General features: G+C 36.6%; 2 protein-coding genes across 2 annotated transcripts; both read left to right on the forward strand.

Annotated features, from left to right (window-relative positions):
* The first annotated feature begins 3,626 nt into the window (after window positions 1-3,626).
* Window positions 3,627-7,306, forward strand: LOC112191670 (cytochrome P450 714A1). Its single transcript, XM_024331061.2, has 5 exons — window positions 3,627-4,073; window positions 4,215-4,441; window positions 5,816-6,069; window positions 6,168-6,549; window positions 6,664-7,306. The coding sequence occupies exons 1-5, from the start codon at window positions 3,779-3,781 to the stop codon at window positions 7,096-7,098; spliced, it is 1,593 nt and encodes a 530-aa protein (XP_024186829.1). The 5' UTR covers window positions 3,627-3,778; the 3' UTR covers window positions 7,099-7,306.
* A 10,053-nt stretch (window positions 7,307-17,359) lies between these two features.
* LOC112193016 (cytochrome P450 714A1) lies at window positions 17,360-22,203 on the forward strand. The gene is made up of 5 exons (XM_024333017.2): window positions 17,360-17,907; window positions 20,318-20,544; window positions 20,653-20,903; window positions 21,005-21,401; window positions 21,580-22,203. The coding sequence occupies exons 1-5, from the start codon at window positions 17,589-17,591 to the stop codon at window positions 22,006-22,008; spliced, it is 1,623 nt and encodes a 540-aa protein (XP_024188785.1). The 5' UTR covers window positions 17,360-17,588; the 3' UTR covers window positions 22,009-22,203.
* Window positions 22,204-27,206: the final 5,003 nt, after the last annotated feature.

Consider the following 27,206-nt stretch of genomic DNA (forward strand, 5'->3'; position numbering starts at 1 on the left):
AGATCTCCTGAACAAGAGATTAATTCGACTTTCTACTAGCCCTCATTATGCTCTAGCTTTCTACGTGAGAAACCATGCAGAAAATGTTAGAGGAAAAGATAGAATGGTGATTGACTACAGAGATGTCAATAAGAAGATCGTTAAAGATGATTATCAAATAGCTCAAGCGAGAGTCTTGATCAATCAGCTCAAAGGAGATAAAGTCTTTTCAAAATTAGATGCAAAGTCAGGTTTTTGGCAAGTCAAGATGCATCCAGATAGTGTTCCTCTCACTACATTTGGAAAACCACAAGATCATTACGAATGGTTAGTAATGCCCGGCCCTTTGGCCTAAAACAAGCCCGTTCAATCTTCCAAAGAAAAATGGATGACATCTTCAAACATGCTGCTGAATTATGTGTCGTCTATATCGATGACATTCTTGTGTTCTCCAAAAATAGAGAAGAACACATGAAACATTTTTACGAGGTTGTTAAGCTGATAATTCGACATGGGATCATCCAAGGAGAAAAGAAAGTCTTTTTTATCCAAGATGAAGTTGATTTTCTTGGTATAAATATAAAAAATGGAGTGATAAAACTCCAACCCCATATCCTTCAAAAAATCTGGAAATACCCAGATAAAATTCCTGATGCTAAGAGTCTAGAAAGATTCTTAGGAGTCATCAACTATGGAAGAGATTCCATTCCCAAAATCTCAGGACTAACAACAATGTTATCTCCTAAAACAAGTTCAAAAAGAAAATGGAGCTTCACAGAAGATGATGAAAAAATCGTAAAGCAAATAAACGGCCTCTGCAAGAATCTCCTTCCTTTACAACAACCAGAAGAGAATGATGAAATCATACTCCAAACTGATGTTAGTGATAATTACTAGTCCGGTGTTGTTCTGGAAAAAACACCTGGAACTAACATTGAAAAGATTTGTAAATTTTGTAGTGGCAAGTTCAGCCTTGCAGAACAAAATTATCCTACATGAGAAAAAGAAATCATGGCTGTCAAGAAAACAATTTTAAATTCTCCAGCTTTTCTAGGAAAACCCTTTACTGTACGCACCGATTGTGCTAAAATAAAAAATTTTAAAAATTTTAAACTTGATAAAGCTGTTGATAGAGGAAGATTAGCAAATTGGCAATTATTTCTTGACCAATATGATTATAATGTTGAACTAATTGCAGGAAACAAGAATTATCTTTCAAACGCCCTAACCAGAGAAATGGAGACTTTCAGTCGAAGAGAAGGCGATGAAGGTCGCAATACCAGAAACAGAAGAACAGGAAAAGAGCCTGAAAATGTTGAGGACGGTAAAGGATTAGCCACAACTGATCAAACCCAGGGTAAAGGATTGGCTAGCTCGTCTCAAACGGAAGACGGTAAAGGCTCATCAAGACCGCTTAAGGCTGTTGCTTTGCCAAAAAGGAAAATAATTCCATTTGGAGTTATAAATGTTTTCAATTATGAATTAAAATTTTTCGATGAACCTGTGTTCAGAATTGACAGAAGATTAGCATATCACCAGAAAGCTATTTTAGATAACCTTTTATATGCTTTTCAGGAAAGAAACAGTGGTGTCATGTTCCCAGCTTTGTTTGTCCTAGCGGAAGAATTCCATGAAAATGTCATACCACAGTTTGAAAAAGTTTATGAAAATACACAGCACAGTGCTGTCCAGAATGAAAAAATTCAGTATCTTGAAGATCCTGAAAGTGCTAAAGTTCTTGTTTTAGCACTAAAAGAATAGATTGGTTTGACTTCCATAACCCTATTGGAAGTCATAATTCTGACTCATGTCTTCCTCCAACTCTCTTCATTGTCCCCAGATCTTATGTTGGAAGATATGTAGTCAATGTTCAAAGTAAACATACTCAAGAACACAAGGTTTGGTTTGTTGAAAATGGTTTTTTCCATAACCACTGGACTAAAACCAATGATGATCTTAAGGGACTACCGCCCATCATAGTCAACACAGTCAAGAATGTTAGAAAAAATGACTGCATCCTCAGATTAAAGTTCAAATCTACTCCACCAGACTGGATTCAAAAGAAAAATGGCGAGACTGATTATATTTCTCCATACCATTATGTGAGAATCATTCAAGGAAAATATCTTCACCCGGCATGTGTTAGATACAATGGCCAACCAAATTTTAGTATTCCCTGGATGAAGTTCATGTCTTTGGAATATATCAAAAAGATCATCGAAGAAGATACATAAAATCCATTCCTCGCAATAGGAGAAAAAATTATTGTTACTGCATATGACCATCCTGAGGTTATTAGCAGCGACCTTTTTCTTTCTCTCAAAATAAAAGAAATATATTCCACGTTAGCCTACTTTCAGTGGATTAAAAAGATTGAAAAAGATAACCACTACAAGATATATGAAGATACAGACGTAGAAGAGAACGAAACAAAAGCCAGGATGGATAACAACTCTTTTGTCCTTCAGAAACAGAAGAAAACATGTGAAGTAACCGGTGTAGAAAACACCGAAAGCAGCTTTGACATTTTCCTAAAGGATGATTTTTCTTGTCAAAAAAGAAGAAGGTGAAAAATATTTTACCTAAAGGAATCTGATTTTCGTCAATCGACCTCAATCATCCGGAGCACTCACGAGAGCAGAAAATAATGGAGTTGTTATGTACATTTTAGTGTTTTGAATTCCAGTTTGAGTTCTGCTTCCCATATAAGGAGCTTTAGGTTCAGTTTGTAAGGCATCAGAAAATTGAGCGGAATAGTCTTCTCTCAAGAAGTAAGAAAGCCATAGTAAGTAGTGTGTTCTTTCCTTCCTGTCTAGTGTGGAGTAGTGTGCTTTCAAGTAAGTATATGTAATCATCCTCATGGATAGCTAAACAGCCTTTTAGCTGTTTACCTAAGAATGAGGCTCTGAGTTCTCAGCTTGTAAATATGTTTAAATAAATAATTCTAGATTGCTCATCCACTTCGTCAAAAATTTTCAAAGTTCAAAATGATTTATGTTTATATTGTTTATCTGTTTTCTGCATGTATCTTGTAGAACCTTGAAGTTTAGGTTTCTGTTTCACAGGAAGTACTGGTTTTGGCTTAGGATAGAAATAAGCAGCAGTTATTCCGCCAGTTAAAGTAACCGTTAGGCAGGGGGCCGTTAGGTGAAAAACTTGGGCATGTTAAAGGATAGTTTTGTTTTTTTTCAAAAGCTTAAATTAGGTTTCCCAAAGTAAATAGTAAAATCCAAACTCAAAAGTCAACATAGGATATAATAGTCACTACCATAAATAGGACTACCCTTATAAGTATTTTCTTAAAAGAATAGTGTAATACAAACTTATTAGTGCAAGTGGGCAACATACATTGTGTTTCTGGGTGTCACAATAAATATAAAATACTCTGGATGTCACAATAAATATGTGACCACATGACATGTCTCATGTAATAGCGAGAAGCCACAACCACCATGTGAGAGAAGTCACTACATGCATATATGCATGCAGCATAGCTAGTGGTCATCATCTACATGTGTATAACCCGAATGTGCATGTTCTACAGTTGTAAACCAGATTGCTCCATCTTATGTCATGTTAATTTGTATCGACTCTTACTCACATTTATTACAGAATCCAACATAAATTACCCGAGATAACATACCATATATACGCAACCTACCTTCATTCCATATAGAGTACGCCTTCATTGCCTCCTTTAATTACCCATTTTCCATTCCTATAAGTTACACAAGTATTTGCAGCACTTCTCCATTTCTAAATCTCATCACCTCGGCCAGAGTAAGAGATCGTGCTGGAGATGGAAGTGAACGAATTACCGATATGGTGGTCAGTTTTGTTAATCGGTGTATCAAGCTTGGTAATCAAATTGCTTAACAAGTTGTGGTTCGAGCCTAGAAGGATTCGAACAGTGCTCTCGAAGCAAGGCATTAGAGGACCACGACCCACCTTCCCTTTCGGCAATGTCCCAGAGATGCAGAAGATTCAATCAACCATGATCAACAACACGCATGAAGAAATGGATGGTCAACATCTCAACCACAAATGGCTTCCCTCTGTATTTCCATATATTCATAAATGGGCAAAAGAGTATGGTAAGTATGGCTTATGAAGAAATTCATATGGGAGTTTATTTGGATCAAGATGACTGGGAAAAAAGGAGCAAAAAAAAAAAAGTGAGAGAGGCTCTATTACGTACCAATTTTACCCGTAGAGTTAACTTGATGAATTTGCAGGTCCAATATACATGTACTCCACAGGGATCAACCAACACCTATATGTGAGCGATCCGAAGTTGCTAATGGAGATAAAACAGCACAACTCCCTGGATCTGGGTAAACCTACATATCTGGGTAAACCACTCCGGCCCTTGTTAGGTGACGGCCTTCTCCGAACTAATGGAAAACAGTGGGCCGTCCAGAGGAAACTTCTTGCTCCTGAATTCTTCCTTGGCAAAGTTAAGGTAAACACCCTTTTAACTCCTCAAAAAAAGAATTTGTTGTTTTGTGGGTAAGACGTGGGAGAGTGTCCTAAATCCTCACAAGCATTGTCAGCAAAGTTTTATTCCTCCCACTGTGGGACAATATTCCACAATGTCATATTATCAATTTTTTCTTTATCTTATATACAAGTTATTTATAGTTGTAGGTAAATTGTTGTTTTATGCATATAGTTTTTTCTTTGTTTTAAATATGTCAATTTTTTTATTGATCAATGAAATTACACAAACTACTCACACGGCTAGTAGGCTATCAGAAGAGTTATTGCCTAAACAAATTTACTTTTTTAAAACAATGAAGCTCATCTAAAACTGCCCTACACCACCCATGAGTAAAACTCAAATAGCACAGGCAATGTGGATACCCTTGGCAACATTTGAAATAACCTACGAACTTCATCGCTTCATCCTCATAAGAAGAGGAATTCTTACAAAATAAAAATAGAAAATAAAAAATTGGAACCCAAGCCTAATTGCACAGACCTCCAGCGACCATCTTGTCGCTGCCTGTAGGGCTATTCCACGCCAGTGAACCTCCGCATCCACCGCCACTAGAATCATCCTTTACATCATACCACCTGCCTTGCATCCCCGACAACGCAACCATCAAGTTGTCCACCGCAACAATACCAGCGCTGCTGTGAGCATCTGATGCGAGATACAACAGGTTCACACAACCAAACTCCCACCCTGCTGCACAAACACCATCACCACCTCGAGCCCAGCCCTCATCCTCCATAACCACCAAAGGAAAATGACCACCGTCACCTGCGAAATCGAGAAATCACCACCTGATGCAGGTTGATCAAAACCAACCCATCGTACTTGATCACAGATCCAGTGCCTCCCACAATCACCCCCACCATAGCCCAAGAGAGAACTTACACCATGGAACCATTGCTATTGAGGCGCTGGAACCACCCTCCAAAGAAACAAAGACCAAAACCAAAAAGGAGAAAAAGGCGTCGCCATTGAAAAACGCCACCAACCTTCAGCAAGGAGTGAAGATTCGAAATCTCCCGATCAGAACCGTTGAAGGGAAAAACATTCATTGGCATGGATGAGATTCCAGATTCAAAACCTAAGTTTTCGATCTCAACCCTAGCAGAACGGCTGCTAGGTTTCCGAAGATCAAACTATTGATATTTTATGCATATGGTTGGTTGTATATAGAACTATAGTTTCTTCATCACAATAATAAAGAAGGTTATTTGCAGAAAATAAATATGAAAATGACCGTATTCTATTTATCCTTGAATGGTTAGAAACCGTGTTAAATTGGCTACGTAGTAGCGGGTACGGCATCACATCTAATTGAAAGGGTAAAGAATATTGTAGGGCATGGTGGGTGTGATGGAGGAATCTACAACAGCAATGATCAAGAGATGGGATTGTCGTATACTAGAAAGCAAATCAGGCATTGTGGACATGGAAATTGATGACGAGTTGAAGACACTATCCGCAGATATCATATCAAGAGCATGTTTTGGCAGCTCTTACTCCTTTGGAAATCAGATTTTTGAAAAGATTGCTGACATGGTGGAAGTTTATGGCAAACCAAGTTTACAATTTGGCTTTCTTAATTTCAGCTGGTTAGCTAATATTTTTTTTATTGGTCTATTTGATCTTTTATATATTTAGTCATACTAGTTAGCCCATGTTTCTCTAATTTCTAAAGTTGTTCCTGCAGGTTTCTTCCTAACAAGAAGGTATGGAATCTAAGGAAAGAAGTGGACTCTATGTTGCTCAAGTTGGTGACGGATCGCCAGGTTGAAAGACAATCGGGTGGTGCAACAGAAAATGACCTATTACAAATGCTACTCGATATTGCTTCTACCAACACTGACATTCCTGCGCGTAGAAGAGAAACTTTCGTTCTAGACAATTGTAGAAATATCTACTTTGCAAGCTCTGCAACCACTTCTCTTACGGAATCATGGACCTTGATGCTTCTGTCATTGCATCCGGAATGGCAGGACCGCATTCGTGCGGAGATCATTGAGGTTTGTGGGGTTCTGAATAAACTCCATCATTCCTTGCACGACATGGATATGTTGCGAAAGTTCAAAGTGGTACTAATTCCTCGAATTCTTATACATGTTTCATATGCATTTACTACAATCTAATGCATGTCAAATGTTCGAATAAATACTCAAAATTGCTTCTACATTTATCAAATAATGCAGCTGACTATGGTGATTCAAGAGAGTATGCGTCTTTATCCATCTGGAGTCCTAATTGCAAGGGCTATTCTGGCAAATGTGAAGTTGGGCGACCTTGATGTGCCCAAGGGCACCAACATCCATGTATGCAGTGCTGCATTACATTGCGACCCTGAAAATTGGGGTCCAGATGCTGATGAGTTTAAGCCAGAGAGGTTTGCAAATGGGATATCTAATGCCTGCAAGCATCCCCAAGCCTATGTGCCATTTGGTTTTGGAACTCGAGTGTGCATAGGACAGACTTTTGCTATGACACAGCTGAAGATAGTGCTCTCTCTAATCTTGTCCAAGTTCTCATTTTCCCTTTCTCCAAACTATCGCCATTCACCTGTTCACAAAATGATACTGATGCCTAAACATGGAATCAGACTCCTTGTTGAGCCTGTGCAAACAAGCTAGGCAGCTGGTAATGAATAAAATTGCAGCATATAGAGATATTTGTACTAATCCCGGACTGTCCTCATGTCATGAAGTCACTAGCTTGGAACTAGGTTAATTTTGCAATAAAAGAATGCGGAGCTTTAAGTCCGCATAGTGCAAAGATTTCAATGTTCGATCTTGAACTTGATCTGTCTCTCTGGGTTCACAAATAAAAAGATCAATGTGGAGTCCACATACTGCAAAGCATGAACTTGAATTTTTACGATTTGCGTTGCTCTGAGTTACAAGTCTAGCTTATTCAATTTTTATTATTTGGTTTTCCATAATTTAATTTAGATTCTCAGTTACGAATCTTTATTTATTGGAATACAGATCTCTATGAAATCTTTACTTTACATTCATTAAAAAATGTCTTATCTCGGTTAGTTAAAAGAAAAAAATCAATGTACTAAAGATCTCAAGTGCCGCGTTCCTGTGTGTTCACTTAGCTTAGCTTTCAGCTCTGAATGCTCGTCCTACAACGGGGTGTTACCCAACTACCCAAGTCTCAAGCATGGGCTTTTATTGCACTTTTTTGTAAATCATAATTATACATTTAACCAGGTTTTGCAAAAAAATTTGGTTTGTCGCAATGAAATTCTTTATTTTTGTCCATTTCTCTTGTAATGATCACGTGGATCGTAAAAGACTATTTTTTTTATATATATAGCATATGTTTAATCTTGTCCTAATTATAAGATCATTCAATTAAAAATAAAAAAGAGACTATTTCTTATTGTCAGGTATTTCAATATATGGGGACATTGTTTATCAACTCCCAAAGCGTGAAAAATTTCTTCCTTCCGCCGTACTTTCTAGAATTCTAGCCAACAAATGTGCACTTGTTTCGATTGAGTCTCACCACATAAAAAATTTTATGTGGTTAGGGAATTTTCGGTCTTGTCTGAAGAAAGAGATAGAAAGAACTTTACACCCAACTCAGAATCTTATTGCATTGGATGCTTTACATATTTTACTGTCTAGCGAGATAATATACTAGATATTTCACCTTAATTATAATAAAGGAAAACCTACATTCTTATCCAACATAATTACCTACCTACTATTATTCTGTATACGCCGTTTTATGCCATCTTAATTTACCCCTTCTATAATAGGGATATTAGATCTTCAGTACTTCTCCACTTCTTTATCCCATATTCGAGTAAGCTAGAGAGATGGCAATGGCTTACGCTACTGATATCTTGATCAGTTGTGGTAATGAGATTGCTTAAGCAGTTGTGGTTCGAGCCTAGAAGGATTCGGTCAGTACCTTCGAAGCAAGGCATTAAAACTTTAAAAGACCACGACCCATTTTCCCTTTAATTAGGTGATGTCCCTAGAGATGCAGAAAAATTGGTTGAGAATATAAATTTCACGTGTGAAAATTAGAACTTTGCTTATGATTTTATAAGGATTTGGGTCAACTTCATTCATTGCTAATTGATTTTAGATGTAAAGTGCAGATTATTTTATCCACCATGATCAACAACATACATAAATGATCTTATGATCTACATGTTCACCACAATTTGCTTCCCTCCATATATCCATATCTTCGTAAATGGGAGTCAGAGAACTTATATATGCATTAGTTAGATAGCTACTAAAATTAGTATTTATATATATGTACGTGTACATTGTAAACTGGATCGTGTTCGGCTAATTAATTAGTATAACAATTCAATTAACAATTTACCAAAGTTGACTTCATGAATATGCAGATCAAGTATATGTGCATGTACTCCACAGGGAGCAACCAGCACCTGTACGTGAACGATCCGAAGTTATAAATGGAGATAAAACTGCACAACTCCCTGGATTTAAGGTTCGATGAAAATTTAAAATTACTGCTACATTTATCTCTATGCAGCTGATGACTATGGTGATTCACAAAAGCTTGCGCCTTTACGTGTCTAAAGTGCTAACGCCAAGGGTAGTTCTTGCAAACCTGAAGTTGAGGTACCTTTATGTGCCCAAAGGCACCAACATCCACATTTGCGTTACTGCACGTCTGCACTGCATTGTGATCCCGAAAATTGGTGTCTGGCTACCAATGAGTTTAAGCCATTAAGGGTTCCAAATGGGGTCTCTTATGCGTGCAAGTGTCTCCAAGCATACGTGCCATTTGGTTTTGGGACTCGATTGTGTGTAGGATCTGCCAACTTTTTCTATATATGGTACAAATGAAGATAATACTCTCTCTAATCCTGTCCAAGTTTTCGTTTCCCTTTCTCCGAAGTATCGTCAGTCTCCTATTCACGAAGCGGTATTGATGCCTGACATGGAATCCGACTCCTTGTTAGAACTGCAAGCAAGTTCTAATGAAGTACCAAAATATCTACATGTCAAAAATTTAGCTGGAGCTAGATTTGCAATAAAAGAATTGCAAGATACATCAGATCTTTTTTTCATTTACACTGGTCATTTTTCTTGTTTCTGTGACCAAAAGCGTAGCTACACACGTGCTCCGCTGGGCTACAGCCCACTCCAAATTTGAAAAAACATTAATTTATAGCTTAATTTTAGTTTAAAAAATCAAATATTAAAAAGTAGCCCACTTCAAATTTCTAAAATTAGCCCATATGTTAATAAATGGGTTGGGTTTGAGTTTAAATTTTTGACACGATTATTAAATGGGTTGGGTTTGGGTTTATAACTTGCAACACGACAAATACTTTAACCCGACACGAACCCAACCCGACACGACCCATTGACAGCCCTAGTCATATCTATGTTATTTCTTTACTTGAAGTATTTGGTTGTGTTTTATTTTCTATTCTGCTTTAAGAGACATATTCGCATAAAAACCTTGCTTTTTTTAGGTAAATTAAGTCAGAATAAGAGTTGACTGAGAATTATGATACAAATTCAATAATTAAAGATTTTTTGTTCTATTCAAGAGCACAAGATAATATTTGAGTAGATATGTTCTTTTGTCTTAGACTTTTGTTATATAATTTCTATCAAACGTTATAATGTTGATTTTTTTTTATCAGATAGCTATTTGATTATTTAATATGTAATTAATATATGATGTGGTTTAATTTAAGGAAAGAATAAAACATGTTACTAGTAAAACTTAGGAAAAAAAAATAATTTAAAGCATTAGTAAACTTTATTAAAAAATTTTTTAGCCCACCCTATTTTAAAATCCTAGCTTCGCCATTGTCTATGACTGAAATCTTTTATGCGGATATTGCATTACATCATATTTTTTACGTATATATAGTTTATTCTTGGTCTTCAGGCTAGGGCATCACCATGGCCGGCCAAATACTGAAATGAAGGCATCAGGCATGATTGTCATAAATTAAACATTGTGTCAGCTAGCTAACTTAAATAAAATCATGACTGTACTAATTGTGACATTTTTTCTATTTGTTATTTTTTTCTTTTCTTGTAGACAAAACCGGTTAGCTACAAAGCCTCTAGAACCCATTCAGGTCTCATGGAGACGAATATTTTACGTGTTTGACGTTGATGGCAAAAACCCAAAAGAGAAAAACAAATGTTTAAATCCAAGATTTGTTTCTTCTGTCTAGCAAGTTTAGCACGACTTTAATATCCAATTCCCATCAAAAGAAAAGACTTTAAATCCAATCAAAATTGCTACTTGCTTGCTTTAAGAAAATTATTGCCCTTGGATTTAGCTTAGATAGTGAAAGATAGAGAAATAATTAATAAGAATTTTGAATGTAAGATGAGTCAGAATTTCATTTTCCTTTAATAAGAAAAGAATATCGTCTACTTTGCTAGCAGTTTCTTCTGTCTAGCAAGTTTAGTAAGACTTTAATATCCAGACTCTAATTACGCCCCTAGCGTTCTGCTAGGGTTTGTGGAGCGTCGCGTCTCTTGGCTGTCGCATCCTAAACCTACTCCATTTATGGAGATATTTTCAGGCTTCGGCCTCTGTGTGTTGGCTTTTGCTGTTCTCGATGGCAGAGAGTGGGTTGAGGAGAGTTGTGGCGTTGGTGTGGTCATGATGGCGAGCCAGAGGACTTTTGGATCAGCGAAGGAGGGCAGCGGTGGTGGTTGGAAGGAGTAGGATCCGGGTAGAGGGTTGAATCTGTTCGCTTTCTCTTACGGTGGTCTTCGCGGGTCGAATCATCCCTGCGATGATGGCACCTTGTGCAGGCTGTGGTCGAGAAGATTGGGCTCATTCTTTCTCCGATCGGATCTTCCGCGACCGCTGCAACAGGTTTGTGGGTTGGCGGTTGGTGGGGATTATGTTGGCTTCAAGGCAAGCAGTGACCTCCGGCGTAGGCGCAGTGGGCGTGGGGGTGTAGGTGACTATTCATCCTATGGTGGAGCGGCGGTGCTCTGGTGCACAGGTGTTGGAAAGTTTGCTTGCTGCGTTGACCTGAATTCTATGAGACGACCTCGTTGGGCTTGGGCTCAAGTTTATCATCTAGACTTAGGCCTTAGTCTGATTGGGTGGTATGGAAGGGAGGAAGTTTGACTCACCAAGTTTTGGATCTGGATTTGGGATCCAGGAGGTTTTTCAATAAAAATTTGGGATCCGGGACGGCTTTCGTTTCGGTATCTACGTTTGTCCTATTTTTGGGATCAATACCCGCGAGGAACTGCAGGGTTTATTGGTCTGAGGTTGTCAGCGAGTCTACTGATAGATTCTGCGGATAAATTTAATTGTCAGTTTCTTATTAGTTTACTCCCCCCTGAGCTTCACTCAATATGTGGAGTGGTATTGCGTTTAGCGGTGTCTCTTTCTGAAGGCCCCACTGAGGCGGGTCACTGTGTAATATTGCTTTTTCCATATTGAATACAAATGGCTGATCTCCTTCTACTAAAAAAAAAAAAAAAAAGACTTTAATATCCAATTCCCATAAAAAAACAAGACTTTAATATCCAATCAAAATTGCTACTTGCTTGCTAGAAAATTATTGCCATTGGGTTAAACTTAGATAGTGAAGGATAGAGAAATAATCAATTAGAATTTTAAACATAAGATAAGCACTCAGAAATATCTCATTTTCCTTCTATAAGAGAAGAATATCATATATTTTCAAAGAAATGTTAATTATTTGCTTCCATCATATAAGTGGTATCTTTTGCCTATTGAAATTTGTGGTGGTGAAAAAATGAAAAATAATCATCATGATGATACAACCGTACGTAAATGGACCAAAAGGAAAGGTTATATACCACAATTCTATAATCACATTTCTAAAAACTCAATAGCGTAGTACGTAATTGTCGATCAGCTAGTTAGTACACACACACATATATATATCACATGGTTGAAATGTCATGTTGAATTAAAATAGAATAAAACTCGTTTCACATCATGAAATGCATGAATGACTAATTCATTATCAAGATCGACATTGTCTTTATCAACATATTCAAATTAAAAGGCAGTAGGACATGAGTTTGTGACATAGGTGTTAGTGTGAGTCATCGTTCCCTATTAGGAATAGATTATAAATGAATATATTGTTGTAACTACTTACCTTGTATATGTTGTGTAGTACAGTAATACACAATAGTCGTAGTACGATTATAGTCTGTTTATATACACCACAGAATAAGTGTAATAATATATCAATAAATTCATTCTCTCAATAGTGTCTTATTTGACTATAGGAGCACCGAAAAAAAAGGAGCGAAAATTAGGGTTTGGAAAGAGTGAAGGAGCAGTGGTCGCTCGTCTGGCGGCGCCTCCTAGTCGATCGGGGCTTCCCGCCTCAGCGACGAATGGTAGGTGTTGCCGGACGGGAGATGGGGGTCTTGGGACCTTCGATCTCGTCTTCTTTGCGGTGGTCGGGGCTTAGTATGCTTCTTCTCTACTCTCAGGCAGAGGCGCAGGAGGGGAGGAGGAATTCGGAGGCGGCGCAGGCTTGGAACAAGGGGTCAGAGGCCAGACCGTGGCGGCAGTTTGCCATGGATCGTATGGCGCTGATCTCTGTTCGGAGGTGGGTCGCTCGGCGACGTTTGCAGCTGTGGGTTCGGGCTCCCGGGAGGATGGACACAGATGGGTGGAGCGATTTCGTTCCGAGGTGGAAGAGCTCGACGATTCCATTCTTGTTTCTCGGTGGTTTGGATTGGAGTGGATGTGGTTCCAGATCTAGTTCCGGCCGACGACTGGCAGGTGGATCGGTGCGGCTTGAGGTGTTGAATGAGTACCTCTGGGGTGGTGAGCTCGAAGGGCAAGAGTTGTGGCGGTGGTCTGCCGGCGGGCAAATTAGAGAGAGGGAAGTTGTTTGTCATAGCTTTGGTCTGGTGCGTGAAGGGATGGTCAATAATGGTAGTTTCCTTCAGTTTTTTATTAGGGTTTTAGTTTCAGGTTTTTGGCTAGGTCGAATAAATCGTCCCTACTATTTTGAGCTAGGGTTTGGAGGTTCTTGTCATTTTGTGGAGCCATCTATATGGTGTTACTCCTGGGAACAATATGTTATAATTTCGATGCTGGTTGGTTATCAACGGAAATGTGGATTTCCCTTGCACGTGGTCTGGCGGTTTAGGGACACGGTGTGGAAGAGGGTGGAGTGGTTTGTCTGGATGTTGGTGACGAGGTTGTATCGTGACGCTCGGGATTGGTTATCGTTCTTTGTAGCCTGGGGTAATAGGCGGAAAAATTGGTTAGGGGTTGGACCTTTTCGGTTCATGGATGTTGCTATTAGTGACAGACCCATAACTATGGATCTTGGTAGGAATATGTGTCGTGGTGTTGATACCACAACCGGTTATTCCAATGCGTTGTAATTTTTTTAGTTATTAATGGATTCTTTTCTTCTCAAAAAAAAAAAAAAAAGGTTTAGTCCAAAGTTTCGATACGTCGTATGATAGGTGCATATATTTTGAATTAAGTTATTAACAAAGGTTATACCCAAGGTTCAAAATCTCTGCGATATCTTCGATATATCCCCCAATATCTCCTTTTTTTTACGGACCGATATATTTATGGGGGTAAATATCTTATCTATCACCGTTTCTGCGAAATTTCTCCGACATCTTCAAATATCCCCGATATATTAGATATTTGCGATATATCCCGATAAAGTGAAGAAATATCTGTAAAATTTGAGGTAAAAAAAAAAACTCAGTAATTCTCTACGTTATAAAAATAAAAAATAGTGATTATATATATAGACTACGTTATAGTACTTCTAAAAAAAAGCAAACATATATAATATATATAAGTATAATATGTACAAGTTGATCGATCAAAAACCTATCGGTACTCATTTCCTGAGCCTCCAGTAGCAATGCCATCAAAAGATAGTCAATCAAAACAAGGCACAATTAAATCATTACTAAAAGGTGGTGGAGAACTATTGGCAACAATGGTGTCCAAATACCACATATATGATGCTGTCCCTTTTAACAAAGCTGATTCTCCACATTTCCAAAACATGTTGACTACAGCTGGAAATCTAGGTAAATTATATTGTGTTTACATATTTCTTCATGGACAATTATGTTAAGTAGAATTTATATAATGAACATTCCTATAAAATAAATCATTTTCTTGTTTAGGTCCTGGTGTAAAGCTTCCTACCTCCTATGAAATTCAGACTCGTTACTTAGAGAATGAGTACACAGAAATGAAAAGGTATGTGGATACTCACAGAGAAACCTGGAAAATATATGGATGCACTATCATGTGTGATGGATGGATTGGCCCAACCAAAATGTTTATTCTAAATTTCATGGTGTATTCAAAAGGTTCAACTGTGTTTTTGAAGTCTGTAGATGCTTCACATATGAAAAAAAAATGGTCAGTACGTAGAACTATTGTTAGATGAGATTATCCAAGATGTTGGACCAGAAAATGTTGTCTAGATTGTCACTGACAATGCATCAGCATTTAAAAAGGCTGGAAGGGAACTACAGAAAAAATATATGTTGTTATGGATCCCGTGTGCTGCCCACTGCATCGATTTGATATTTGAAGATATCGGGAAGCAAGAGACTGTTTCCACTGTCGTCAAATGGGCTCAAAGTGTAACTAACTACATCTACAATCATGGTTGGGTACTGGCTGAAATGAGGAGTATCATGAAGGGAGATTTGATTCGACCGGGTAAAACTCGATTTGCGACAAATCACATTGTCATCGACAGCATTTTGAAGAAGAAATCTGATTTGAGAAAATTGTTTACAAGTAGCGCATGGAATGAAAATGCAGCGAGCAGGACCAGAGATGGCAAAATGATAGAAAAAAGAGTCCTCGATGGGACATTTTGGGATGGCATGGAAGCAGTCCATAAAATTTATAAGCCATTGTATGAGATTCTTCGAATTGTTGACACAGAAATTCAGCCAACCATGCCCATATTATATGATATGTTTGAAAGAGTGAAACAACAAATATCACAGATGAGAGGAAAGAAATGGGTGCTTAAAATCATCAATGATCGATGGGATAACACATTAAGTTAACCATTGCATGCAGCAGGTATTATTTCTCTATCTCGAAATACGGTTGTATCTTGATAATTACTTAGTTAGATCTATATTATATAACTTTTTGGTTTCTTGTTTGTAGCACATTTCTTAAACCCAAATTTTCATTATCGACATGATGTTGGTTATAGCCCACGTTTCACAAACTCTCTGGCAACAGTTGTCGAACAATTTAACATAAATGGAGAAATTGCAGATACATTTGTGGATGAGGTAACTTCTTATTGATGACAACCTTAAAAATATTTGGGATTAGAAATGACTGTCTTTCGAATGGTTAATGCAGATTGTATGCTTTAGAGATGCAAATGAATCATTTGGGTCAACCATAGCAAGAAAAACAAGAGAAACCAGAAATACAGGTTTGTGGTATATCCGTATATGTATACATTAAAACACACACATATAATTTCTTTCATAGAAAATGTTGATCTATTATAGTAGTAACTCATTGTAGTAGCTTTACAGCTGATTAGTGGACACAATTTGGGTATTCTGCACCAAACATGCAAAAAATTGCAATGCGTATTTTGGCACAAACGGCTTCTTCTTCTGCGTGTGAGAGAAATTGGAGTACATTTGCTATTATTCATACCAAGCAAAGGAACCGTTTGGCATATCAGAAGTTGGAAAAGCTTGTATACTGTTACTACAACATGAAGCTGCGGCTGCGAGATAAACAGGCAAAGAATAATGTGGTCAATGAAAACAATTATATAGATCTACTTCATGTTGCAAGCGAGCCGCTTGATAATGGCATTGATCCACTTCATGATTGGATTATGCCTGCACACCTCGATGATGAAGCTGGAAGACCTCTTCCACAAGTTGTAGAAACTGCAACTAATGCTGGAATCAACGTAGAGAGAGTCTTATCTGAAGAAGTTGTTAAAAACCTAGAAGATAATTCAGATAGTGATGATGTGTGGGGTGGTACAGGAACTCCAGATAGTTTTGATGATGGTGGGGAGGGTGGAAGCGGAACAGGTAGTGGAGGTGAAAGATATGAATATGGACAATCTTCTGTGGATGGAGTATTCCAATTTACCTGTGAAAGTAATTTTGATCATGCCACCCAAGATGAAGACCACGGAGTGAGAACAGTTGGAGGAGGACTAGAGGTGCAACTGATGATCAAAGTACCCCATCTGATGTTTCTTCAATTGCCTTAAGTTTTGACTCTATCAGTTTAGGCACAGAGAGCAGTGGGATCTCAAATGAATCTCATGAAGACAACGATCAATTTGGTTATGATGCTTATGGATATAATCAATATGGAGAAGTATATGATCAGTTATCTAGTTGGGTTCATCCTTATTATCCCCTTATAGGGGAAACAGTCGGCAACTCTAAAGAGATCTATAACTATCATGTTTATCACTACAATTCGCACAATATGGGTCATATGTCTTGGTCTGATTATTGCATTTTTGTAGACTAGAGAGCGGCTTTTCAACAGCCTAGAGTCTCTTTTTGGATGTAGATGAAGTTTACATTCATATGTATTTATATGTAGTTCTAAATTTCTAATAAATTGACTTTTTTCAAAAACGATATTTTCGTACACTGTATCTCCGATATATCCGATATCTTCCTTTTTCAAAGTACCGATAGATATGAAAATACCGATATTTAAAACCTTGGTTATACCGTTGTATTTTTAAGCGGAAGAAAGATTTATAGCGTGGAAGATTATGTGACTATGAGTTAGCTAGGATGGGACGTGTAATAGTTGTCATAATTGATTGAGTAATATAGATAATAGATATCACCTTCACCGGCCATATCTATGCAGTTTGACATGAACTAAACTAATGCCATATCAATGTCATAGGCCCGGATCCATTCCTAGCTAGCTACTGTCATCATGCGCTCTCTCTCTCTCTCTCTCTCTCTCTCTCTCTCCTTCATAGCCACGGTGAATGTTGGGTGCAACAGAGATGAGAATTCTCACCACTTTATATAAAGTTCTTCCTGAAGTTGAAGAAGCACAACTTGATTTGTAATTATAAGCTTCTCAATCTCTGAAACAAAGAGAGATGGAGGAGGGTCTAGAGTTAGCAGTACTGGTGTGTTGGTCAGTTTTGTTGCTCGGTGTATTGAGCTTGTTGATGATATTTCTTAGCCAGATGTGGCTGAAGCCTGCAAGGATACGATCGGTGCTTTCGAAACAAGGCATCCGAGGGCCACGGCCTTCGTTTCTGGTTGGGAACGTTCCGGAGATGCAAAAGATTCAATCCAACACGACCAACATGATCACCCGGCAGAAACAACCATCTGATATCGATGGTCAACGTGTGCAGCACAATTGGGATTCCTCCATGTTTCCTTATCTTCAGCAATGGGCACGTGAGTATGGTATGTAATTAAATATGCCAATTTTTTTTTTTTCAACAAAGTAGTTAAATTTGCAGTGGTGCATGGATGATTATTGACTATATATTTACTGCTGAACCATATTTCTAGCTGCTATTCATGATACTATTAGGGGTGGATTTAGTTTATTTCATTCTTTCTGTTTTTAGCACTAATATGGTATCCAATTTTCATTTTCTAAAATAGAAACTAGCTTTTAAACTCTAAAAATCGATATGAACTGTTAACATGCATAATGTGAATTTTATATGTAAATGTACTAACATAACGTGGCCGATCCAAGATTTAAGATATATTCGATAGTGATTTGGTATACCATATGAGTCATACGACGATTAAATTTCTCGAATCATAATGGAAATGAAATAGCAAGATTACTTGTACAATTTCAGTCAAAGTTTGAGTACGTAAGTAAAGATAAAAGATCAAGTAAAGTAATAATTATGAAATATACTTATTCTCATTCTCAAAACCCCTTTTGGAGTCTCATAATTCCATAAATCCTAGAAATAAATTTGCTGGGCTCATATGATTTCTGATTCTTTTGTCGATCTAATTTTGAAATCCCAATTTACTAGATGTCATTAGGCGGTTTTACTATTATTATAAGGAAAATGATTTGTGGCCTCAATTTTAGGTGTCATGCCATGTCATCTACACAAATCATCTATTTGTCAAATCATGTCATGTCATTATTGAGAAAAAGACCATCTTATCCTTCAAAAATCTAATGATTCTAAATTATTTTGGCTTTCTTCTAAAAAAAAAAAAAATTGGCTTTCTTTCATTTTTTTTTTTCATTACACTCATGCTTAAATTTAAACAACAATTTTTTTTTCTTCAATCAAGAGTAGAAAAAATTTCATGTAACTCAGTTAATAGATTTGCACGTACATTCGATTAATAGATTTGTATAACACATGTATATGAATTCAACCTTTGTTAGGTTCCTGCAAATTTTGAAAATATAAGGTGAAAAATACATATTCATATGATTGTATTTATTCTTTTGTTCATTGTTTTCTCTTTATGTAGCTAGGGTTTAAACGTTAAATCTGAATTTATTATTTTTTGTTTGTCTTTCCCTTATATTTAGATTGCAGATATTAATTAATGGCCGCTAACGTGTAATTTTTTCGTACCTCTTAATTTAGACATAAGTATTTCTCAAATTCAATTAACTAATGCTATATTTTTGTGGATGAAATTAATCAATATTTAGAAAGAAAAGTTAACGTCTATTTCTTGACACATAATTCAATATATTAATGCCATTTGGGAAGAAAAATTAAAGGAATAATTTAATTAAATGAAGAAAAATATTGATCAAAGAATTTGTAGACATATCTCTTAAATTAATAGCTGATATTTTTTTTTGTCACCTAATTAAATTCATTAATGTAATTGATTCACCCTCTAATTAACATCTAAAAGGAAATGTAAAGGGGTAAAGTTAGTGTTGAAATAGTATGATGTGGCAAGTTATATTATATGGAATTGAAAATAAATTTTTATTTACTTATATGGCATGACACCTAGGATTTGAGGCCACAAATCTTAGGCCTCATTGAGGCACTATATCATTGCCCTTATTATAATCACACAACTTAACTAAGATAACAATTAGGGTGTGTCTATTGCCACCATATCATTTTTTTAGTTCATCCTACAAACATTTGAATTATTGAAAAACTATATTACCCAAGTGTAAAATGACTACTAAGTACATTAATTTTCTAAAATCTAAATTTGTAAGGAAAAATAAATAAATAACCAATGAATTAAGAACAAATATTACTTAATCTCTCATTGGATAACATTAATCTTCATCTTCTCCACCCAAATTTGCATTTATTACTTCTTCTTTTTTGTCTTTTTGTTACCTCTTCATCATGAATTTGTTATTTAATTCACAAAATCATTAGTGTTAACTACATCAAAATCTTTGCAATACCTTTTCTGAACACCGAAAGTAAAAATTTAAAACACGAAAGAAAAATCTCAATATTTTCTTCATTGCTCATAGTTGTTAACTAACTAATCTTTTGACATAGATTGCAATAGATGAACATTGAAGCAGAAAGAAAAAATTAGAAGAAAAAAAAAGTAAATTAGATTACGATTTTGTTAGAAAACTTTAATATATTATAGTTTTTTTATTGGTATAAATTAAATGAGAGATTTTCATTAAAAAAAATACATTTTAATTGGATATGTCATATAAGGATATTCTTGGAAATAGAAATGGGTTACATAAGTAAATTTAATAATTGAAATTAAAATGTAGGCTGTAATGAGCAAGTAAGGTAAACAAAGAAAATGGTAGGATGACAATAGCCGCTCCCTAACGATTAACATGCATGTGATGGTAATAATTTTTACGACTCCGCAGGTGCGGTATTCTTATACTCCACAGGAGCCAAACAACACTTGTATGTGAGCGATCCTAAGTTGTTAAGGGAGCTGAAACTGCACAACTCCTTGGATTTGGGCAGACCAACATATCTGAGTAAGCCTCTAAAGCCATTGCTAGGTAACGGCCTTATTGTAGCTAACGGACATGAATGGGCTTACCAGAGGAAACTTATTGCCCCTGAATTCTTCCTTGACAAAGTTAAGGTATTCACAGAGTACGCTACAGAGATCGACTACCTGAATTGTTGTTCTTCCAAAGTTTTAAGCATACATGTAACATGTGGTAAGTGAAACAATGGTGAAAATGTGTAGGGCATGGTAGGTTTAATGGAGGAATCAACGATGGCACTACTCAAGACATGGGAGAGCCGAATTCTAGAAAGCGAGTCGAGCATTGTTGAGATGAGGATAGATCAGGATTTGAAGAAACTCTCAGCGGATATCATATCAAGAGCTTGTTTCGGCAGCTCATATTCCCAAGGCAACCAGATTTTTGCAAAGATTGCTTTCTTGCAAGACGCATTGTCGAAACCTAATTTGCTCTTTGGGTTTCTAAATTTCAGGTTTCTTACACTATTCTCTCTAGCCAGCCCTTTGTATTATTTTTTTTTACTTCTGAATTACTATTCTCTTTACCATATATATGTATGTTCAAATTTTGCAGATTCTTTCGCACTGAGACTGACAAGAAGATAAGAAACATGAACAAAGAGGTGGATGCTATGTTACTCAAATTAGTGAAGGATCGTCGGGCTCAAAGCGAATCGGGTGGTGTATATGAGAAGGATCTATTAGAAATGATACTTGAAAGTGCTGCTAGAGATAGTACTGACATGCCTCATTATAGACATAAAACAGACCGTTTTATTCTGGACAATTGTAGAAATATCTACTTTGCAGGTTCTGAGACCACTGCTCTTACAGTTTCATGGACCTTGATGCTTCTGTCATTACACCCGGAATGGCAGGAACGTATTCGTGCAGAGATCGTTGAGGTTTGCGGGGATCATGAACTCTACCATTGCTTGCAAGACATGGATACACTCCGCAAGTTCAAAACGGTATTACTTAAATTCTCATCACCTTACTTTCTATTTTCTGGGTTGAAACAATTCACAAAACGATGTGTTAGTGCATCTTGCATGTTGGTATTTAATGTGAAATTATTTCTATCAAGATTCGATAAATAGATTTGATAAGCGTAACACTATCTTACGTAAAATGTGTCATTATATACAGCTGACTATGGTGATTCTAGAGAGCCTCCGTCTTTATGGACCGGGAGTCATATCAGCAAGAGAAGCTCGGACCAACATGAAGTTGGGGGACCTTGATGTCCCAGAAGGCATCCACATGTGGGTCTTCTATCCGGCACTGCACCGTGACTCCAAAAATTGGGGTCCGGATGCTAATGAGTTTAAGCCGGAGAGGTTTGCAAATGGAGTGTCCGAATCATGCAAGTATCCCCAAGCATACATGCCATTTGGTTTCGGGACTCGATTGTGTATAGGTCAGACATTTGCCATGCTACAACTGAAGATAGTACTCTCTCTGATTTTATCCAAGTACTCATTCTCCCTTTCTCCAAACTATCGCCATTCTCCTGTTTATAAGATGTTATTGTTGCCTGAGCATGGAATAAGACTCATTGTTAGGCGTGTGCAGTGAGTTAGCTAGCTGGCTAGGGTACGTAAATCGTTTGAGTTACTGTAAAACTATGTGTAATAATTAGAGCTCTTTAGTTAAGAAAATGAGATGCAATGATACATATAAATTAATGTGGACAATGACTCGATGTTGATATCAGTGAACCAAGCATGCATGTAACAAATTTCCGGCCTATTGAAATACTTCTCTATTTCACTCTCTGTATGTAACAGGTAGCTCTATTTTTGTTGTTGTTGCTAATCTGCGGAAATCGATCATAGGCAAATTAAGCCTGCTTAACCCCTCAGGATTTTATTGAATTAGAAAAGAAAATCATAAGAGAGGGACAAATAACTAACATTCTCGATCAATCAAAAGCTAAATAGTTGAAGATAAATAAATAAATCACTAAAAACATAATTTGGTATAGCTAAACATATAGTCATTTTCACAGCGCATAAAAATAAAGAAATAATATATCCCAAATTTCACCAAACATATCAAACGAAGTCAAACCATAATTCGCTAATATGCTTGTGTGTGAAGGGCGCAAATTTCCCGAAGAGATGCGAAAGATTGGAATTGTTTATTGCGGGTGGTTGGTTAGTTGGGGTTTTTTATATTTCAATTTTGTACCGAAAATGCGGTTACTGACTCGAACAGCGCCGAAAAAACAGTTCGACAACCGCACTGAACTAAAACGGTGTCGTTTTATGATCACACCGCACCGAACCGTATAAAAGCGGTTCGGTTGCGGTTTCGGGTCATAAACCACCCGATTTAAACCGACCCACACCGAATTTATTTTAATTACATTTTATTTATCTATTATTTCTCTATTGATGGAAATGTTGGTTTTCAATATAAGAAATCCATTTTTGATTAGGTTTTCAGTTTGTAATAAGTTGATATGTTTGCTTGATCATTGATATATATATATATATATATATGTGTGTGTGTGTGTGTGTAATAAGTTGCTTGATATTTGGGTGACATTTACCGATTTGTGTGGACTATAAATGCATTCAAAATTGATTATGCCTTATTGAAATTGTTAGGTAAAAATAAGCTTGATTTTGGCCCTCTTTCTAGTTGAAATTAATAAATCGCTTCAAACCGAAACCGACCCGCACCGTACCGAAAAATGGTGTAACCGAAATAATTAGTTCAGCCCTTTTGTAATGCGGTTGCGGTTTGATATATAAGCTAACCGAAAAAAGCGGTTTGGTTGCGGTTTGGGCCTCAAACCAAACCGAACCGCACCGCGCCCACCCCTAATTTCAATATACAACTCGTGCATGCATTCATCTAGGGAATTACCATTTTAGCAGTAGATCGAAGACAAACAGAGGTTCATGACAAAGCAATTGGGACAAGAACTTTTTCAAAAGTGATTAGGTGCTGATAGAATGGAAGCAAAAGTCCAAGAAGCTGCGCGCACCAGTCCCCACTCGACGGTCAAATCCAAACGGCTTTTGCCTCCAAAGCTGAAGCTGGAAAGGAAGCCTTCAGTTCTCCCAATAGTTGGCTCACACATTACGTGGCTAGTGTCACAGCGTCAGGACCAGAATCACTTGAAGCTTTAAGCAGGACACTGTCGCTCAGAATCACTTGAGCTTTAAGCAGGACGCCGTCGCTAGTTCATCGCTAGAGTAATACACAAAATGTGGACTGGTATTTTGCTGATCGATGAGTCACGATGTTAGACTTTGTAAACTCCTCCCTGGTAATTGACATAATAAGCTCAAAAGCCTTCACGCTCTCTTCCCCTGTGGGGAGCTTTTCTACGAGTCAAATTCATATATACTATAAAAAAAAAAAAAAAACTATAATATATCATATATTTTAGGGAGTAAAAATCTATATTTTACAATCAACACTCCATGTTTTTATATTTGATTGTAATTCTTATATAAAATTTAAGTTATTAAAAACAAAATTGAAGTTAAAAAAAAAAAAAACATGGAGTATGAATTGTAAATTAAGAAGTGTAAATTTCAATCCCTTATATTTTACACACTTAATTTATCAAAAAAGAAAAGAAAAATTTATGAGTACGTACATTAATGAAAAAATATATATGAGTACACCCTTAGCCCACCCCACCCTTACATATGTCAATGAGAATCGAACCCATGACCTTTACAATATTGGAATTATAATTTACCAACAGCTCACAGCTCACCGAGATTAAAAAAAAAACAAAAAACATATGGAGCAATTTCAGCGTTTCGGCTAACACTTGAGATTGTGTTTGTTTGTGTCATAAGAGCTACGAAACATTAATTGAATGATGGCAAGTCTAATTGTCTAAAGTACTTTTGCCCTAAGCAACCAAAGAAAAATTAATTGTTGGGGAAACTTCTCCAGTAAACAAAATTTCAAGTTAGATTGTTGGTCAACTACATTTGAATATGGGCCGTGAAGTTAATCTTTAGGTTGTCAGAAAATCTCCCCCATCATATCCTTTGGTTTTTGATAGCGTTAGTTACTTGGGGATTTGTATCTCAATACATACAACTTGTGCATTCATCTAGGCAATTACCTTTTTAACAGTAGAGGACACTAGCAGAAGTTCACGACAAGGCAATTGTGACGAGCACTTTTCAGAAGAGATTTGATGATGATAGCATGGAAGCAAATTTTTTTTTTTTTCTAGTCTGTTGCTTTCTTTCCTTGGTGCCTCTCTGGCCTTTGTCTGCTTTGTAATACCAAAAAAAAAAAAAAAAGCCCCTAGCTCTCCCCAGTTATACCCAAAATAACGGCATTTGCCTGGAAAGCTCAGGCTAAAACGGAAGTTTCCATAACCGGATCACACAGTCACACGTGACATTGTTAAACCTTGATATTTGGCATTGAGAATGAGGGTCACCCCAGAATCACTTCAGCAGTATGCATAATAATAAATCTGTGGACTCCTCCCCAAAAAAGGCTCAAAATGCTCCACACATTTTCTTATTTATTTTTATTATTAATCGGATATTGAACTCTGATTTAGGGCAAGTTTGAGATTGCTGTGACTTTAAAAAAAAAACTGTTATTGCTGTGTTGTGAGAATAATCAGCTGTGAATTAAAACTGTTTCGTGTTTGGTAAATAATATTTGTAAAAGTGTTGTCAGTACATAAAACAACTTTAGAGCGTGTTTTGATTCACATCAACTTCTATCTGCTGCTAGTGACCTATAACTTTCAATTAAAACTGTTTTTTATTTATTTACCAAACACAATAAAATCTAAAATTTTAAACAAAAACTGATTTTTTTTTTTAAGCAAAGCAATCTCAAACGAGACCTTAATCTAATCATAACATAATCTCACTACTTGAGCTAATCCCTCGTGGCTTAGCCTTCACTGACACACTTTTCCTCTGGATACCATAAACTTTTAGCACAATTAAATTACCAAACCAGAAAATCTGTAAAGAAAACACTTCATGTGATAGACTGATCTAACCACATATATTATCACGGCTAGATGTGTGATTGATATGATTGAGAAGCAAACTTGATCACATGATATTTGTTGTTCTTGCTAGAACCATATGTCTCGCATGATGGAGTAAATACTGCTATATCCACTCAAATTATTGCGGACCGAAAAAATATTCCTGAAATTATGTCATGTTTAGCTTATCTTATCCGCGAGCAATAGTGGTGGGGAAGAAGGACTAAATTTCAGGAGTTCCTCCCGGCCCATTTTGGGATTAACACGTTGGTGAAGAGACTCAAAAGTCTAATCCATCATTGTCCAAAGAGAAGAACTGAAGAAGTCCAATACATTTCGCTATTCCTTTCACACTGCCTGGAAATTACCTATCATCTCAAATGAGCAAATTCATCCAAGACCCTAACCTAAATTTAGTTCCTCCGAAATCTAAAATGACTTTAAATTCAGATAAAAAAAAATCAAATCAACAAGTATACATCAAGTGGAAATTGAAAATCACTAGATTTTTTTTAATTAAAATTTTAAAAGAAGCAACGAAACATACTCCATTACTACTGCGACCAGTGCAACCTTAACCACCAGTACGGTATCAACTTTTAAACCATTCAACTTGTAATCAATTACATCCATTAATCACAAAGCTAAAAAAAAAACTGATAAATTACTAAAAAAAAGTCGATAAACGTACTAGGAGGGTTTCCGAAGCCGGTAAGTTACTAGAAGATCGAGTTACTTCTAATAGGCTAGCTATTATATTGCTAGAAAGGAGTTTATATGGTGTACTAGAAACCGTCTACACTTGGTACCTCTTTTACTTCTGTCTTACAAACAAATAGAACAACCTAGACATAATCCCCCAATATATAGCTAGAAAGGAAAGGAGTTTATACAGTGCTAGAAACCCTTTACAGTATTCTCTTCCGTTTGTCTTATATATAGTCAAATAGAACAACCTAGAGTTAACCATTATTTATTGCATCTAATGACCCAAACACATATTACCATCCAAATCCAGGGTACATCAGCAACTATTTGTGTAGTCAGTTAGTGAATGCTACATGCAACATCAATAGTATGTATATAAATCCCTTTCAAGGCAGTTGTGGGTGTGACAATTGACATCATTCCCTAAATATGAACAAACTACCCAGGCGCCTTTATGTACTTAATTTGCTCTTTTCGATGCATCTAGTCCTAATTGCAGTGTGCGGTGTGAGCTATAACAGGTGAGAGACAACCATACTCTTTATACACCAGCACATGCAGCTCCCATCGGTAACTAAATTGTTGAGTCGTCTCAACAACCATTCCCCAGCGCCCAGCGATCTGTTTTTCACATGCACGAAAGCGCGGAAAAAGACGAAGCCTCTTTCTCAGAAAGGTAGTCTCAAGCCAACTAACCTTCTCAGAAATGCATCACCAAGATATAAGCAAGCTGACGTTCTTATCAAAGAAAAGGAACAAGCTGACTATTATTCTTTGATTTAAATGGAAGCATTTATGTTTCTAAAACAAAAATAATTAAGGACCTTTATTTTGGAGATCTTTTTGTTTATGCCTTCAATTTTTAAGTTTGATTTCCGTTCTACATGAATTCCGTCTATCAAGATTTTTGTGTTAGTACTTGTACAATGCGGTATTAGCTAATATTCTAACATATACTTCGAGCACTACTTTTAATTTAAAAGGTTTATTACATTGTTATTTTCCAATCAATAATGCAATCAATTAATTTAAGGGAAAATGATCATTTACCCGATTTTAGGCTAAA

The sequence above is a fragment of the Rosa chinensis genome, chromosome 3 (genome assembly GCF_002994745.2).
Source record: "Rosa chinensis cultivar Old Blush chromosome 3, RchiOBHm-V2, whole genome shotgun sequence".
Classification (NCBI taxonomy): domain Eukaryota; kingdom Viridiplantae; phylum Streptophyta; class Magnoliopsida; order Rosales; family Rosaceae; genus Rosa; species Rosa chinensis.